Source organism: Chelmon rostratus, chromosome 1 (genome assembly GCF_017976325.1).
Source record: "Chelmon rostratus isolate fCheRos1 chromosome 1, fCheRos1.pri, whole genome shotgun sequence".
Classification (NCBI taxonomy): Eukaryota; Metazoa; Chordata; class Actinopteri; order Chaetodontiformes; family Chaetodontidae; genus Chelmon; species Chelmon rostratus.
In genome coordinates, this window is record NC_055658.1 from 19,941,880 (window position 1) to 19,960,769 (window position 18,890).

The 18,890-nt window shown below is 42.1% G+C and overlaps 1 protein-coding gene across 1 annotated transcript; it reads left to right on the forward strand.

Annotated features, from left to right (window-relative positions):
* Positions 1 to 596: 596 nt before the first annotated feature.
* On the forward strand, positions 597 to 14,175 carry kcnk2a (potassium channel, subfamily K, member 2a). The gene is made up of 9 exons (XM_041933825.1): positions 597 to 868; positions 3,113 to 3,219; positions 3,353 to 3,465; positions 4,231 to 4,321; positions 4,848 to 4,965; positions 5,657 to 5,817; positions 8,083 to 8,269; positions 8,406 to 8,545; positions 10,764 to 14,175. Coding segments are annotated over exons 1-9 (1,257 nt in total). The 5' UTR covers positions 597 to 867; the 3' UTR covers positions 11,103 to 14,175.
* The last annotated feature ends 4,715 nt before the right edge of the window (positions 14,176 to 18,890 follow it).

Consider the following 18,890-nt stretch of genomic DNA (forward strand, 5'->3'; position numbering starts at 1 on the left):
AATTTTAATCAAAAAAAAAAGGATTGCTCTCCAACAGTTATTTTAATAGAACAACCTGGGAAGTTTGAAAGTAAGATGACCCTTTGGGGGAGCTGTTCACACGTTACGCAACGTACACAACTTGTGACAACTTCCCTCTTTCTCTCTCTTTTTGAACTTCGCTCTTGCTCTTTTCCCTCTGTATCTCTCTCTTCCCTGTCCTCTCTCACACCTGCCTGACATCCTCCAGATATGAGTGAATCCTGCCTGATTCACTCATACTACTCTGAGGATGTGTTCGTCCCGCAGTTATCTGGTCTGACATCCATGGATAACATGGAAGATTGGTAGACCTTTGGCCTTCTTAGCTCCAGTGAACAAACACGCTCTAACACCACTACATATTTAGATGGAGATTCCTGTAACTTCTTAAATGACCTCTGTTGGTTCCACTTTCCCCAGTTATGGAGCCACCTCCCTGCGACCGGCACCTCCACCCCCGCCCTCTTCTCTCCACCCCTCTCCTCCTCCTTCCTCTTGGTGTTATCCCACCGCTCCGCCGGTGCGCTCAAAAGCGAGAGCGCAGACGGAGCGGAGTGGATGCCAGAGAGCTGAGAGAGGAGGAGGCGAGAGAGACGACGACCGGAGGGAGCTCTCTGCAGCGACATGCGGGTGCAATAAAAAGAGCAAGTGAAGCGCAGCATCGGTGTCCGATCAGCGGTGAAAGTAGAGGAGAAGAGCAGAAGAAAGACGGAGCGCCTGGTCGTCCCCACGCCTCAGCACCGCAGGGAGGAGACACGCAGAGGAGGAAAGATTCCCCTAAACGCAGTGAGAGCGTCGGATGAGGAGAAGAGGAGAGCGGAGGGCATCGGATAGGCAACAACAAGGAGTGAGTACTCAGAGAGGAGTGAAACTCATTCACTGCTCTGGTGCAAGTTTCAGAGAACAACACGTTTTCCTGTCTTGGATACTTAAGCGCAATATTGAAAGTGCATATGTATGTGAGTAGCGCGCAGTCTTGAAGCTCATGCAAGTTATTCCGCAAGTCTTGACTTCTCTAAGTGAGAGAGGAGATATACAGGTGGTGTGTGTGTGTGTGAGAGAGAGAGAGAGAGAGAGAGAAAGAGATAGAGATGACCTTTGACTCCAGCAGCTCTGCGTCCTCACTCATCTTTGTTTTAATCCATTACGTAATTATTCAGCTAAAATATTTTAACTTGTCAGACAACCATCAAAAATGTTTCTCAAAAGCATCTAAACATGTGCAGCTGTTATATATCTCTAATCTATAATAAAATCTCCAAAAGTCAGCATCCATGTTACTTGTAAACTAAAACCACCTGAACTCAGTTCCCATTGTGTCCCATAACTTGAACATTGTATTAAGCAGCAACAGACTCTAGGAACTGAGAAGCTGAGCACAGTCTGACAGGGATGTTTGAGATTTTAGACCGCTGAGATGTGCATCATGCAGAAGGGACTATTTTATTCACCAGCACATACTGCTCAAACATCTGTATGGAGGGTAATAATCTTGAGTGCTTTTGAGCTTTTTTTCATTCTCATCCTAATAAAAGTTTGTACATGCAGTATAAAGGCTGACTCTTTTAAAGAAACAGGCATAAGTCAATGCTTGTTGTGAATAATCTCAGTTTGTGCAAACCATACCGCGTCACCTGTGACCTCGGTGTGCAGCAACATTAGCACAGTGTGGACGAGCACACAGATTTTCATCTGGGGGCAAAATTATGTCATTTTTTGTAATTTAAAAAAAGAAAACACAGACTATTAAATACTATTTGATTGCTATCTTGTCTCTCGATGAAATGTTCATTTGGCTTTAACAGTTTGGGGATATACAGGAAACAAAACTGTGATATGATGTCACCTCTGCCAAAATGAAGCATCACTTCTGAATGATCCTGAACAAACTCCTCCTCCACCTCACCCTTATCATATCCTCCCCTCTTCCCTCTCTCTCTCCTCCTCCATTCATCCCCCTCTCCAGACATTGCACACGCTCACACATGGACACACACATTCATTCCCAGGCTGTGCAATACCCTGGCCCCCGGCTAATCTGATTGGCCACCTTTAGTGCCCACCCACCGGACTCAAATGTAATATCACGAGGGAAGTTAGCTTGTCTTCGTTATTCAATAAAAAATAAGTAGCTCATTTAATAATTGTTGTCTGGGACCAATATTTCCAGATGTTATGTAACTCTTATTGGCCCCATCATTAATATTTCATTTAAAGATGCAGGAAATCTGTCTGATTGTTAGGGAGAACCCGCAGTCAGGCCTAACTCTGTATGAACAGAGATGTCCAGGAGTGAATAGCAATTGTACCCAAAGTTATCTACCAGCTTCAGCAACACTTTTGGATGATGCCATCATATGTTTACTCATTTTAAAAGTATTGTGATTATCTGACAGTGTTTTGGCCTGTGTATCTGTCATTCTCTCATTATGTCTGCTACTCAAGTACTGCTCTTATCTGTGATTTTAGGATTACTGAAAGGCGACATAACTGAAATATAAAGGTATTGTTCATATCACAGCATATTGTCCAGCACTAAAGCCTTCTCTCTCCCTACTCTGTACTTACGATCATTTCAATCTGGTTTCAATTGAAGAAGCTTTATTGGCAAGGATGTGTAAAACAATTTCCCAAAACAATTCAACCCAACCTGTATACAGAAGCAGATGATTGATCACCTGTCTAAAAGGAATATAAACATAAAAACAGTTCCCTCACAAACTACTTCCGCATCTCAACACATCCATCCCTTTACATTAAAGGTGCACATGGGTCTCATGCCCCTCTTTCTCTTTCCTCTTGCTTTCAACTGACCTTTTATTCTTAGCTTCTCGCTCTATATAAAAGCACACACACATATTTAACACCCAGTCGTTGCAGCATGAATGAAAGTAAATGCCTGAGGACTAAATGCTGGTTCTTGATTTATGTTTTCACCAGTGTTAGCATTTCAAGGCCCTTTAAAGGCCTTTGTGGTGATTTATTCATAAGGACTAAATGTGTTTGAACAGAATAGGAGAGCAGAGACAGGGAGGGGGAAAAAGTGTGGGAAAAAGCATTCTCAATGCCATTTGCTCATTTCCCCTGACAGTGGCAGCTCCAGACTTATTGGACCCTAAATCCGCCACTCACAACACCAAGCCCCGCCTCTCCTTCTCCACAAAGCCAATCACACTGACTCCCCGGGAGGAGAGTGAGGTGAGAGAATAAAGAGAGAAGTCCAGATTTTAAAAGTAATTTGTGTTTGTAATATCCTTTTGGCATTATTCTATCAATTATTTGAGGAGACCTCCTGTGCATATGTGGGTTGATTGATCAGTTGGTGTTGTAGGTGGTTGCCACAGTGATGAAATGGAAGACAGTGACAGCCATCTTTCTTTTGGTGGTTCTGTACCTGGTGATGGGGGCAGCAGTCTTCAGATCCCTGGAGCAGCCTCATGAGAGGTAGGCAGGTTGTACCTATGCATCTGCCTGTACGTCTACCATCCACCCATCTATCCACCCTATATTCATCCATCCATCCATTTACCCATTACATCCATTGCTCACATCTTTCAGGTGTTTCTTCTTCCACTTATACTGCACTACTGACCAATTTTAAATCTTTCTGTTATTGCAAAAATATTGCGAACTCACTTAGGTTACCAGCTTTTGTAATGCACACTATGATGCTTGTGTAATACTTTATAAGGAAAAATATTAGTCCTGTAGTTATGGATTCAATTGCAATCCCAAATGTGGACAGTCATAGCATACTAATTCTACATAAACAACATAGGGCTCTCTTGCAAAGAGCTGTGTTGAGTCAAATACTATCTGGATGGCAGGGGCTATGACGTTGCAACTGGTAGTAATTAATCTGAATGGATCACTACAACATGGGGAGTTCCAGGGTTCAATAATTGGGCATTTTTTATTCAGGTTCTATATGCTTTAGGTCATAATCCTGCAGGACAGCAAGATTTCTTTCCACAGCTGCACCAAAGGGTTACTTAGCTCTTTCATCAGATGACTCAAAGTAAAATAAAACACATGACTGAGATTAAGTAATTTCACTATAGAGGAAAAACCTAATACTGAACTCCACTAGACAACTGCAGTAGACGTCCTGGGCACATTAGTCCTGTTCTGAAATGTTCACGCTGGCTTCAGTTAGAGGGGAGAAGTGTTGCTCATCCTCACCTACTTTCCCTGCTATCTCTCTCCAAGCGCCCAGCGTTTGGCCATCCTGTCCCAGAAGCTGGAGTTCCTGTCCAGACACTCCTGTGTCAACCAGAGCCAGCTAGAGGAGCTGGTTAAGGTGAGACTAACCTCACAGAGATTTAAGTCATGTGTGTATTGCACACAGTTGTAAGTGAGCACAGTTGCAGTGGTTTTCAGCACTATGGACAGCTCCTACAGCCTACAACCCCTACACACAGGGGGAAGCGATGTTGAGCCACAGAGAGCTTATTTCTGTTCTTGTTAGTCCAGTCCTGCTCCCAATACTGAACTATTTAACCCTTCTGAGGCTCTTACATTCACCTTAGTGCATTGTCTTTGACAGCTCCAGAGTTTTGCCTCACCCACACTCACCTTACGTTTTATATATTTCCATCTTTAATTCATTAGACGGGCAACCACACAAACACTTTCCTCCCTGCACCGCTACAGGAAACACATGGCTGAAAAGCACCTGCTAAATAAATGTTTCATAATGTTATTATTTACAGCAACAAGAAAGTAACAGCATTTTTTTTCAAAACCAGAAGCCGAAAGTGTCACTCTTTGATAACTGTTGAAACACAAATCTGAACACAAATCTCTCTCCCTCGTTCTCTGTCCAGCAAGTTGTGTCTGCGATTCGTTCAGGAGTAAACCCTGCAGGGACACTGACCAACCACAGCAGCCTGTGGGACCTGAGCTCCGCCTTCTTCTTTGCTGGGACTGTCATCACAACCATCGGTAGGACACACACACACACACACACACACACACACACACACACACACACACACACACACCCCTGTGTTTATTCAGACCGTGGTTCAAACTGATCAAAAAACTCCAACCTGTGATTTTTATGGTGTGAATGCGTATTTGCATGATGTGTCATCCACCTTAGTGTGTATCAGGGTATGAATTCAGATCATTTAAATGTCCTTTCAGGTATGTGCGTATGTTATGTATGCGATTAGGTGCACACTCTCTCAACTGTTATAACCAGTTATGCAACATGACTTGCTGCTACGAGAGGTGGAGAGGTCACTGATCCTTCATCTGCTTCCTGGATATAATCAAACTAGTATTCAGTGCTGTCCACATGGCTATCCACACTGTGTGTGCATGCATGCATGTGTGTGCACGCACTACATTCTTTCACTCTTGATCTCTCGCACACTCTTACTCTTGCACTTATTCAAGCCTACTTGTAGGAACACGTTTGTTTACGCGGTTAACTCAGAGCATCAAACAGATGGTACAATCTAGAAAAACAGAACAGAATTTTTAAAAAAAATCATGTAAGACACGTGCAAACACACGTAGACAAACAGTCTCACCGGTTGCTTTGTTATATCTGATCATCTTACCACGTAGCTCAGCATGAAATAGTAATACATTTCTCAGTCTCTTTTTCTTTCTGTCGTCTCTGCAGGTTTTGGGAACATCTCTCCCCACACGGAGGGTGGAAGGATCTTCTGTATCGTCTATGCTTTGCTGGGGATACCTCTGTTCGGCTTCCTTTTGGCTGGTGTAGGAGATCAGCTTGGCACCATATTTGGCAAGGGCATTGCCAGAGTGGAGAAAATGTTTGTGGTGAGTCTGCAGTAACACACACCACCACGGCTGTAAAGTCTGTATAGGCTGCCCTGAATAATTTACATCAAACCACTTTGGACAATTTCCTCACCCACACCAGCTCTTTTAGATCATATTTACAAAGGCTGACATCTGATTTAACGAGCATGCTATGCAATGATTTCACCAAAATGTGTGTCAAGGGTGGGTGATATGGTTTAAACCCTATATTATGGAATATGTATTTTTTTTGTGATACAATATTGATATCTGGAAAATCAGTTGAGCTGAACAGTTTATTGATAAATGAATCACATTTCTGAAAAATTGAGTGTTTTGATACAAAAAAACAGCAATACCATAAAGATTTCAGGTCAACTCTGTACCTCAGGGTTGTATCCTTCTCCTTGTTCGGAGCTTTTATTACAATGTAGGGTTACCCCAGCGGGAATTAAAGCCAGATGATGAAGTTTTCAGGGACAAGGTCAGCTTTGTTTTTAAGCCTCTGTGTCATTGATCTTTTGCATGCACGTCCTTTTAAACAATAAAGGATCAGATTCTGAGCTGGTTTAGAAACCATGACAAACGTCAGTGGCCATAAAAAGTAAATGCAGCCTAGAGCTTACAATATGTATGTGTGCTGTGTGTATGTAAATGGTCCATGTGCCTGCACTCTTTAAATGCTGCGCGAACAAAACCTTTGACCTGAATTTACATTTGGATGAATAATTCTCCAGCCAAGAGATTCACTGAGAGGATGTCAGTGTGCACAAGAGCTTGATGTAAGCCTTAAACTATTAAGTCTTTCATCAACTTATTACAATGCTGAAACTATCTGAATGAAGAGTAGGTCTCCTAGCAATTACTGTTTTTGAACAGTGAGTTTTTAAGTTGATTTATTCATTCGTCATTTTGTCTAAATTTTTAATTAAAGGCTGTATTCTATAATAAGGTGGGTCTAGCTGAAAATGAGGCTGCCCGCATGACTTCATTATTAAAATGTTGTAATGAGCCTGCAGATCCCAATAAGAGAAACAAAGCTCCCACAGTTTGTGTTCATCTTTTAAAGTTGAAGGTGCTGTTGTGAATAATTTGCTTTCCAGTCTTGAACGATATGAGCAGACATCTGAATGTGTAACTTAGAATGATTTGCTCCCTCTGCTGCTCTCAGGGCACCCGAGGGGTTCGGGAATGAATATTATGATTAAGGCTGAGGACAGAGGACAAAAGTTCATTGTTCAGTTAGCGTGTGTTTGTCAAAGCTTTATTGCTCTGTGCCCAGATTGTGCAAGACTGCAGAATTATCCTCAGTGAATACTGTGACTGTCTTTTCTTTTCTACTGCACCCAGGGGACCAATTTATGGAATAATGCCATTACTGCTGGCAGCGTCTGGCTGTTTTAACATTTCACTTCAGCAGCAGTGTGCTGTATCTGTTATTGTCGGTCAGTCCAACAGTTCTAGATGGAACAGGTCTAGATTAAAATATCTCAACAATTATTAGATGGATTAAGACATTTTGTACAGTCGTGGTTCCCAGAGGATGAATCCTGCTGACTTTAGTGATACTGACTTTTCCTCTAGCACCACTATGAGCGTGACATTTGGTTTTGACTGAAAGGTCTCAACAACAAGTGGATGGGTCCAACTCAGGAGGAATTGTATTCACCTTGGTGATAACCTCTGACTTCTCATAATCAGGTCAAAATTTCAGTTCTTCAATTTATGACCCAGAACTATAATACTATACTATAATAATTCCCATCATTCTCAGCTGCACCATGTATTTAGTGATATTTCTAAAATGGAGCAATCAAGAGTGTTGTCAGTCTTTGGTAAAGTATTGTACCAAAATTTTTTTTGTAGATTCTTAGTCTTATTAAGCATCAAAAACAGTACAGTCTCACTTTGTACAACAGCCTTTCCTTCCCTGTTGGCTTCCACACAATGTTCAGTATCTCGCTGTGGTTTGAACATCATTTCAGTTACTTCCCACTGGTAGAAAAGGCGACAAATTGACATATTTTAGCATTTTTTAAAAAATCTCTCTTTCAAGCACCTGTTTGCTGCTGTACCAACAGTTCCAGTTTACAGAGCAGCTTTCCTCAACTTCTGTTCCAAAGAACTTCATCAAACAGGACGCTGAGGGCCAAAGATTCATGCATGTTTGAAGCGATCGCAAACAGAGCAGACATCGGGTCTCTAGAGGTACCTGTCACACAATTGAAATCCACGGTCATATTGCTCATTACCTCTGCTTCTCTCTCTCTCTCCGTCCTGCAGCACTGGGACATCAGTCAGACAAAGATCCGTGTCATCTCCACCCTGCTGTTTGTGCTGTTTGGCTGCCTGCTGTTTGTGGCACTTCCAGCAGCCATCTTTAAACACATCGAGGGCTGGTCTGCGCTGGAGTCCCTTTACTTTGTTGTCATCACCCTGACCACCATAGGATTTGGAGACTTTGTGGCAGGTAGGGACACAAAGCCGGTGCTTGAATACGAACATTTACAGGTGTGATGCCTGTATATCTCATCAGCTGGACTGTTTTGGATTATACTGCATTCATTACAGTGGTTGTCTCTGTCTGCCTGTGTCTCTGTGTCTAGGTGGTTCTGAAATAGAGTACTTAGATTACTATAAACCAGTTGTATGGTTCTGGATTCTGGTGGGACTAGCCTACTTTGCTGCGATCCTCAGCATGATAGGAGACTGGCTCAGAGTCATCTCCAAGAGGACGAAAGAAGAGGTACGAGACTGCTGGTTTCACTCACTCACTCACTCCTTCATTCATTTCTTTATCCTTTCTGTCATGTTTTTCTCTTTCTCTCTACATATCTGTGTATCTGTCAGCGTTTCCACCTTCTACAACATCTCTTTGCCTCCTTCCTTCTTCCCTCTCTCTTGCATCCCAGTGACATGCAGGTTATTCATGCAACTCAGTTACAGTGCCATGTTCCCATCTCAACTTTTGCCCTCTGCTTAACTTCATTTCAATGATAAGACAGTTTTCTAATCCAATCGACTGTCTGCCCTCCGCCCAAACACTTAGACACAGTCGGAGGCCATTACTGTGAGCATCTCCAGAGACGGAGAGAAAGAGGTCATTTGAACAACGTGTGATAATTTGTCCTTATCAGAAAATGTATCTAAAGCTGTCTGCGCTCTAAATATAACACAGCCTGAGCAAATAACAATCTGGGAGTCTCCACTAAATTGAAAAGCCTGGAGGTTCCCATTCAGAATGATTCAGTCGACACCTCTGTTGCAATTAGAGTTCACTAATGTTTGAGTTTTGATTGTAGGTGAGAGTGAATAAAGATTTGGTCTTATATTTTAGCCAGTTCAGAGTTTCAGGGTCAAAGACTTCACGACAAGAGGCCCCCACTAGTTGAACAAGACTAGTTGAATGATTCTGGTTTGCATCTGTGAGTGTTGAGTGATGGGCTGTGTGTGTGTGTGTGTGTGTGTGTTTGTCTGTGTGTGTGTGTCTGTAACTAATGCTCCCCATGGGTTCTCATGCTGAAATCCTGCTGTGATACACCCTAATGTAACTGGCCTGTAAATGTGTGTGTGTGTGTTATTATCATCAGACTGTGTAACACAGTTAGAACTAGAGGCAATATTTAAGGTGTGTGTGATTGATAACAGACTGGCTCGAAGGCTCCTCCTTGCCCCTTTTGATGAGATTTTAGCGCAAAACTGAAGCTTGCTAGTGTCCCACCAAGGCACATAAACATCCTGAATAAATCGAAGTCTCCATGCCCTGAATGAAATAAGCAGCAACGCCACAAGACCTGGCTGCATTCATTAGTAGTAATTAGCCTGTCCTGGCATTAAGTGGTACTGCGTGCAGTACAGAACATACTGTTCGATCTCACTGTGGTGATGTAACTCTAATGTACTTGGAAATGTTTTTACTGTCAGAGGCAAAACATTGTTTGTAATGAAAGATCTGCACAGACCCGTCCACACAGACATCAGGCTGACCAGCACAGATCAGACTCCTTTTCTGAAGACAGACAGACAGCGACCTGTTAAATTAATTCAAATTGAGATGTGCAGGCAGTAACTCGGTAGCAATGTTTCCCTAAATTCATTATTTTCATCAGTTGATCTCGAAATTAGGCTCTGAGAACTTAAAATGAGCTCATCACTGATATTCAAATATTTCAGTTTTGGAAGTCGGATAAAAAATGTGGCAAAATAATGAATGTGTCTGCTGTAGCATCATGCTCTGTTCCACCAGAAATACACATATTATTGGGGGGGGTCACTCTCTGCTTCGCTCTCGGTTTCTCTCTCGCACTGTATTTTCTCTTTTAAAGACTAAACACAAAACACACAAGTGTGTTATAAACACAGACTGTCTCTAAATGAGGTTCTTATGGTTCTCCAGATTTTCGGACCACCTTGTATTTTCACATCATAACTTCTGCATTTATCAACTTGTGGGAGAGAAAAAAATCACACTTGGAGGACAAAAAAAAACAGGCAAATATGGATGTCATAAAAGGAATAAAGTGATTTGGTCATTAACTGTCGGAGTATGTAAAATTTTCAGAGCAGTAACAGTTTGAATGAACGTGCATTAACACATGGAGATATTATACAGTAACTCTAACAAATAAAGGTGACTGTGATGGACTGAATGGAAACTGAAAGCTGCCCAGAAGGCGGCTGGAAAATGTTCTGCAGTAGTGCAGAGTACAGCACACCACTGTTGTTAATAGCTGTCCACCCACAAAACAAACCAAAAAGGTCCTTTAAAGGTTATTTCTAAATGCTGCTCCACATGTTCTCCTCTGCTCTGTTTTTCCGCTTCTTTGTTTCTCTCTAGGTGATTTTACATCCTCCATTAGCCGCGTCACTCACACAGTCATCAAAACAGGGACTGTTTGCTCAGCAGTGCATCCATGCATATCCCTCTGTACTTTCTACTTACTCCACTCTCTCCGTCCGTGCAGGTGGGAGAAATCAGAGCTCATGCTGCAGAGTGGACAGCTAACGTCTCAGCAGAGTTCAAGGAAACTCGGAGGCGTGTGAGCGTTGAGATCTACGATAAGTTCCAGCGTGCTGCCTCGATCAAACGCAAACTGTCCTCGGACCTGGGATTTAGCCCTGCCCCTGAGCTCACGCTGCCCAAGAGGACGGTGTCGGTCAACTTCAACGACGAACGGGACAGGGGCGAGAGGGAGGCCGGGCTGCAGGGCCTGACGGCACCGCTGGCTCGAAACGGTGGCTTGTTCATGAACGGTTTGGACCCAGAGAGAGGAGATATCTCTGTCATCGAACACCTCAAGTAGACAGAGGATCAAGATTCAAGATCTTTCCAAGGTCTTCCCAGTTGTCGTAATTGGTGGCCCCAGTGCTGAGAGCAGACACAGATCAAGTAATAATGAGAATGTGGTTCTTTGTGACCCCAGCAGGGACATCTTTACCCCTCTACAGAGAGCTGTGCTCAAGAACACTTCAGTGGATTTTTCACAATGGGACACTTTCCCTCACTTCACCACCCACATCCCATCCTGCCAGGGAAACAGAGAGCAAGAAGAACAACATGCAGAACAATGCTGGGTGTCTCTCATGTAAATTTCAGATCTTGGAATAAGGCAAAGTTGGCCATTGATGACAGTTTGGGCTGAACAAGTTAAAGGACAAAAGAAACCGTATCCATAAGACTACTGGATTTGGTGCCCTAATATCTAAAAGTCAGAAGAATGTCCATGATGCCTGTCTGTGCACGCCAATATTTTATATTTTAACAATTTACATTTTAATAAGCAGCTTTACAACTTATGAACAATTTCATTTTTTGGCTTTTTAGACAGTTGACAGTTTAGAGGCAAACGGGAAACATGGAGAGAGAGAGAGAGATCTAACTGTGGGCGGTGTTTCTGTTTTTAAGAGGGACGTTTGCTACCTGATTGTAGAATGACACTGACAATCACAGCAGACTGTTAATAAATGGAGATGTTACGTATATAGTGGGATGTGATGATATCAGAATTGGTACAGAAGACGATGTCTACAAAGATGGCGGATTCTAATGAGGAGAGGCAGATTTTGAGCTAGATGACTGCAGAATGTAGAGGTGTTGAGATTGTGGGAAGGTGGTATGTGAAGTTGTTTTAACTACAGAGGAGATGGAGCAGCGTGCTATATTGAACTACAAAAATGGAGGACTTTGATGTTGATCAAGCTATAAACTCTGACCACAGAGAATCTCTAGACTGAGCTCATATTAGAGCTCGTATTCATCTGATTTCCTAATTGGGAAAAGTTGAAACGATGAACATGTATTGTTGCCTTTAAACTGAGGGGTGTGTAGCTGCTGATCAGAGCTGATAATTAAGAGTTTGACTGCTGTGGTTTCCAGTGGCAGCCATGTTAGTCCTACAGTCCTTCACTCTTACTTTAGGTGTTTTTATACTGTTATCATGTCCACATCATTGGATGGCATTTGCCGCCAGCTCTTCTTCGTTTTAGAGAGGAGGTAGAAGGTGGATGCAGTTCAAAGTGTGTTGCTCTGGATGTAGTTTTCAAAGAAATTATGAGGAGATTTGTTAAACCATTGCTGTGCCTTAAACTTGCTACTTTGCCAAACCAAGGCCAAGCACAGCACACTGTGTGGAGAACAACTGATTGGACAATGAAGTTATTCATATTCATGCACATCAGCAACAACTTTCTTTATTACAACAGAGGAAAATGAGGTTTTTCCAGCCCAGCAAAGGCAAATCAATTGTTCACACTCATGATGTTCTGCTGGTTCCTGGATCCCCATGTTGCCATGTTGCGTTTCCTGTAAAAATATAATTGATATGGCTCAGTGGATTAGGTAATCAGCCCATTGCAGGTTTGACGATTTGAGCCCTTTTAGCCACTGGAGCCAAAAAATGTTCTGTAGCAGTCACATATGAATGATGCAGTGTCCATTTGAGCCAGTGAAAGGTTCATTTATGTGAACATTTTAATCATGAATGAGCATCCTATAGGCCTGTGATTCATTTTGCTACTGCCATTGCAGTAATGTTTAGTTTGCTCTGTGCTGACCGACCCAAAGCTGCTATAATTCACCATGAATTGCATCTGAGTGGTGCTACCTTAGTGTCAAAGAAACACTTCTTTAAACACAGAGGAAGTGTGTCTGATCTCTGTCTGTCAGTGTCAGCGGTCAGACCTCTGATGTTGAGGAGAACAACGTATTTTTGGTTTAATCAATGTATGAGCTGAAGGATCCGAGTGAGAGAAAACTTGTTTACATTGTTGAGATATGATGGTTTGACGGAAGGATTCACAGATTTTTCAGCGTGACAGTACAACAATAAATTCAGTTTGAATGCCCAGCGTTCACACACACACGCACGCACGCACACACACACACACACACACACACACACAATGAGGGTTTTCTTCCACGTGTGTACGCCTGCCATTGATAATGCACTTTGATTTAGCAGCCTTTGACCGGAACAACATGCTGTAGCTTCTGCAGCTCACCAGTCCATCCAACCAAAAGGCTTTGATTTTGTTGTCATGTGGCATTAACGACAACTATGCGGTTTAACACAGAAAATTATTCTCTCTGGCGATCCACCCTTAGATTATTACCCAAATAAACGAGCAGTGTGAAACCGAATTATATCTGACGGCTAGTTTAGGTTGACAACAATCTAATGAATGATGACAAAGAAAGGTAGAAATACGTCTGTGGTGCAGCTTCTAGTTTTGTACCAATGATAAACTGAGAGCAGCTGGTAAAAATCCTCATGAGAATCAGAAAAGTCATAATCAGAATCCAGGACAGTTCTAATTACTTGATCTTTTTTCAGTCTTAATTGACTTGTATCTGTGAGAAATTATTCTTTTAATTCTATTAGACGTCCTAACGAGTCTTTAAGAAGCCCACTGGACATCCTAATTGAACTATTAGAGAGTTGGGATATAGATGTTTTGACTTTTACTCTAGCGGCCTGTATGGTTCAGTACTAACACTGACTGGAAGCAGTAGTGGCAGCACACTGTGTCGTGGCTGGTTGGTCTGTTTTTGCCTTTGCTATTCAGTTTCTTAGCAAACATGTGGCGTTGTTACACAATCATCTGATTTAGCTGTGCTGAAATGAAACTAACTCAATGTCTTTTTCACTTTCTGCTAATGCGATAGATCTGTTCGTGCTTTTTATGACGATGATGATGTATTTTTCTAAACTGTATGTTTGTAGAGTGTTTCTACACTAATGTGAGTCTGGGAGAACACAATGTAATAATAATGTCTGTAGAGCTTATCTAAACACGATGTAACAAAGATTTTTGTATAATATATGACATAAAAATATACCAGATTTCAATTATTTCTCTGTTTGCTGTGTTATTCAAAGTGCTCAACCTTTGCTGCTGGTTCAGTGTATCCAGAAGAATGTGTGTTATATGATCAGTCAGATCAATCAGATTATATACAGTAACTGCCGCCGTCCTCACAGAAAATCCAAAAGAAGAAATTATAGATCCTAAGATCCTAAGATCCTCCATCTCCTCATTGTAAAAAAAATGTTTAAACTCAATTGTTTAGTTATACTATATGCCTGCAGCTCTCTGTTCTGTTGGATTTAGTGCTAACTTTAGCAAGACTTAAAGAGTAAGTTGCAGTAACACCAGGCTGAACAGCAGTGCTCCACTGCTGTGTCCTGAGTGGTTAAAAGATTCAATTCAATTCAAGTTTCCAATCCAGATCCATTATTACTGCTGGGTGTGGTCAGATGTGTACTCTGTTACACCTGTAACCACGCCCAGCAGTGATGTCACAGTGTACTGACACACCCTGGAGTACATGTCTACATCACTGCAGCAGAGTCAGTAGTAAAACCACGGGAGGTAAAAACAAAAAATTTTATTACATTACAAAGAGGATCCACTAATAGCTAATTTGGAATACTTTTAATGATGCGAGTTCATTAAAATAGAAACATATTAGGCTACTTGTAAACAGTTGTAGCCTACAGCTAACTCACTACCTTCATGGCAAAAAAAGGGTCCAACACGAACACACAAATCTCCAAAATTCAACCATCTTTCACATGAAGGATTCCTGTATTTAGGTCTTCCTCTGTGCTCCTCTGACTGCTGTGAAGTTGTGGGGCTCAGCGGGAAAAGGATTTGGCGACATTTGAATTCAAATCTCATTATAGTTGGAGGGCCGTTTGGTCATTGTCAGTCAAACCTGATCAAATCACACCCACACAGTCCTGATGAAGCAGCTTTATGAGCATTACATTCTTAAAGAATTATAACTGAAGCTGTTTTTTCAAACTTCCTGATATTGTGATGAATAGTGAATGAAAAGTTACAGAGAAATATCCCATAACATTTAATCAGGTTTGCAGAGGTTTTCAGTTTTAAAGTTTCTCCCAGACATGTAATAATCAACTCATTCATAATACTGCCAGACACTACTCAGCTTTATTAAATACTTGGAAGCACATTAATCAGTATCTTGTCGTCTTTCAAACAGTTCACAGCCAGTGAACCACTGAGTAATTATTAGTGTTTAAACTTCCTGGAGGACAGAGTGGCCTGTTGGGTGCGACTGGCCAGTGGCAGCAGGTCTTATGATGCGTGAGGTAAAGTTATCAAAGCAGGAAGTGGCCTACAGACCAGAATCAACAGCACACAGTCAGACAGATACAGTACACTGGCTCATCTCACCATGATATTTTATCCATTGTAGGAGCCCATCTAGCCAGCCAAGGTTGAGAGAACCAGGAGCAATGTGTGAACCACAGGACTGGTTTTGGTCTCATTAAAGTCACTTCCACAAGAGAAAACTGGTTGCTGGTAAAAATCACTGTAATCATGTACTGTAAAGCCCACATTCACTGAAAAGCGTGGTGTTCTTTTTGTGATATATGTTCGAAGCAGCATATTTTATATGTCTTAAAGATAGTATAGTTCCTTTAAGATGAAGTGGGAACTAGGCTAATTTGCCTTCTTCAGGAGAGTTAGATGAGAAGATCAACACCACTTATACCAAATATACGTGCAACCAGCAAGCAGTGGGACAGCCTGGGCGTTACAGTTTTACGAGGGCGTACGTGTGGGACTATTTCTTTGCACGGTAAAGTAACTTTCATAAGTCAGTGTGAGGTCACAAGGCAAACAGTACAGACTTCAGGAATTTACTGGTAAATCCTGAGTGAAAACTCCCTTTTTGCAGGTGCAGGCTTCTACATACATATAATCTAGAATAAATGTGAAAGCCTTTGCATCTTCTCCATTTATACCACTCCTGCTGAACAGAGTACCTTGCCCATCCACCAGTCTTTGATGTGGGCTTTTTGGGAGGTGCCACTGAGCCACATAACATGCTCAGTATCAGAGGTCACTACCCAGATAACACTAAACGTAGGCAGTTTTTAGTGTTTACTACAGTACTTTCTCTCTAAAACAGTCGGGACAGTGCATCATCCGCAGTAACAGGGACACTGAACTTGAAGATCTTGCTCACAGATAAAGCTCACACACAGCTTCACAGAATGGCGTGCTGGTATGGTGTATCAACCATTCTGTATGCTTGGTCAACAGAGTCTTTGAAAGTCATTTCCCTGAGGGACATTAATGAAAGCAGCGTCCAGCGGCTTTTATGTTGATTCTATTTGTAGTTCTTTAGTAGAAAGGTGCAGTGTGCTGTAAAGAGCCGGGGGACACTGGTTATTAAGAATAGCTCCTTCTCTGTGTATGTGTGTAATTGAACACTGTATGAGAGGAGGTGGTGAGTGCAGGGAGGCGATTCTGTGAAAGCCGAGCATACAGTAGCATCAGTGTGAAGTCAAGCCAACATGGTCAGGCAGGTTTTTCCTCTAAAAAGATGCATTTGTAAGAATTATTCCTCAATGTGGCCATTTAGCAGTTCTTGTTCAATCTGAGATCCTTCCTCATCCCTTTCTATTCTTTTCCAGCCTTCCCGCCTCAGACATATTGGCAGGTCGCTCTTTCTACAGCCACACAGACACAACTTCAACAGGACATGTGCCTCATTTAACCTGCCGCAGATGCTTGGTGTTGGTGTGGCTTTAAGCACGCCAACCCATCACATGTGCACTTAAAGGTCCAGTGTCTAGGATTTAGGAGGATCCACTGGCAGAAATGTAATATGATATTGATACTTCAGCTTTCATTCGCTTATAATCACCAAAATAAGAATTAATGTCTTTTCGTTACGCTAAAAGCAGCTCTTTATATCTGCAGAGGGAGTGGGTCCTCTTCTGCAGAATCCGCCATGTTTTGATATTAGTTGTATGAAGTTGTGACTCTAGAGGAGTTTGTCAAGTCTAAGAAAATAGATTACAAAAAGTTAAGTTGCATTGTGGACAACTTTAGAGCTTAAGATATACAAGGTAATTAAAATTAAAAGTAAGTTTTCTGTCTCTCATACTGTAGGTCCTTCAACTTCATGGAAATGCAATACTGAATAGCTTGAGTGCTTCTTTAAAGACATGGATGAGGATGATGGATGGATAATAATTGATCTACAGCACCCTAGTACATTTTTAATAACCAATAATAAAGCATTTGGCCGCTGCTTATACTCGATGCTCCATCAATTCACACTTCATTCCCGGCTAAAAAAAGCTAGGTCTTAGATATATTTTAACAGATGAAGTAATTTAGTTTATAAAGTAACTCAAATGCACCACCATCGGTTCAGCACCTCGTTCTGTCTCTGTCCCCTCCGTCCTGTTCATACAAACTGGTCGACACTTCCTGTCAATGACTCTCCTCTGGCCCTGAGAACTGATGCTTACATAGTGTTGCCGGGTGAAGAATGGGACAAATCATGCATACAGCAGGGGGATTGACAGTCAGTCAGTCCGTCCGTTTTAACGACAGACACACACACACATGCATACACAAACACACACTCTCCAGTCTGAGTGCCAGTGATAACATAGCTCAGTGGACCCATCTCCTCATTTCCCGTGTCCTCTTCCACAGTTAGTTCTGGCACTGCAGCTTCCGCTAACAGCTCCAGCCAGAGAGATCAGAGCAGGACTGTATCCGCTCTGAGGTGTGTGACTGTGTCGCCTGCTCGCTGTTCCCATAACCCAGCGTGCCCTGCTGCCCCCTCACCCACTGCCCGGCAGATAGAAAAGAATATGTGAGGGTGAAGGAGCAAACGATCTGGATGTAAAAACCTTGGGGATGCGTCAGCATCTATTGTATCTTAATTTGTCCTTAATAGACAGAGGTCAAAAGGTCGGCACAGATCAATACATATAATTCCAACATCGATACACCAGAAGAGGAGATCAATGTTATTGATCCAAAGCAGTCTTCCCCAGACATATCGTAAAGGTTCGCCCACAGATATCCGACTAATTACTTTTGACATTTCACATCAGCCATGGTTCTCCCATGTGTTTGTACTGTCACACTCAGTCAGCATGAAGGACACCTAGTGATATAAACTGTGGGAAACTGATGTGTAATTTGCTGTGTTCAATTAAAATGAAAAGAGCAGACATCATCCAACATCCTGGTTGTTCTGTGCAATGAGTAAACGTGTGTGTCTATCAGAAAAGGGACAAGAATGTTGATTTCAGCTATCTGTTATTACTTTTTGGTGCAGTTGTACGTGTAAATGCAATTCAAAATGTAGCATCTGCACTTACATTACAGACCTCTGTCTATAAAGTTGCAAAGTTGTACAGTAGCTGATGCATAAATCCTCAGACCAGCCCGTCGCTGATCACTTCAATGCCGCAGACGGCCAAATGAAGCCAAACAGAATCACCATGCAATTACCAAAGCCCATCATGAGGAAATGACTTTGTTTCCCTCAATTTACACAATGATTGTTCGTGTCCCTTATTAGCAGATCCTAATTAGGAGTGCTTTGAAATTTGGTGTCTGAAACAACAGCAGCATTATTAAAAAGGTCGAGAGCCGCTGGTGTCTCCTCACCATTGCCATCTTTTGGTGATTTAGTGAGCTTTAACTTGACTGACTGGAAGGAGCTCACTGAGGTGTGATGTCTCACAGGGCATCAAGTAAAGGTGGACTAGCAATGGAAACACGATCATAATTACAGCACACTA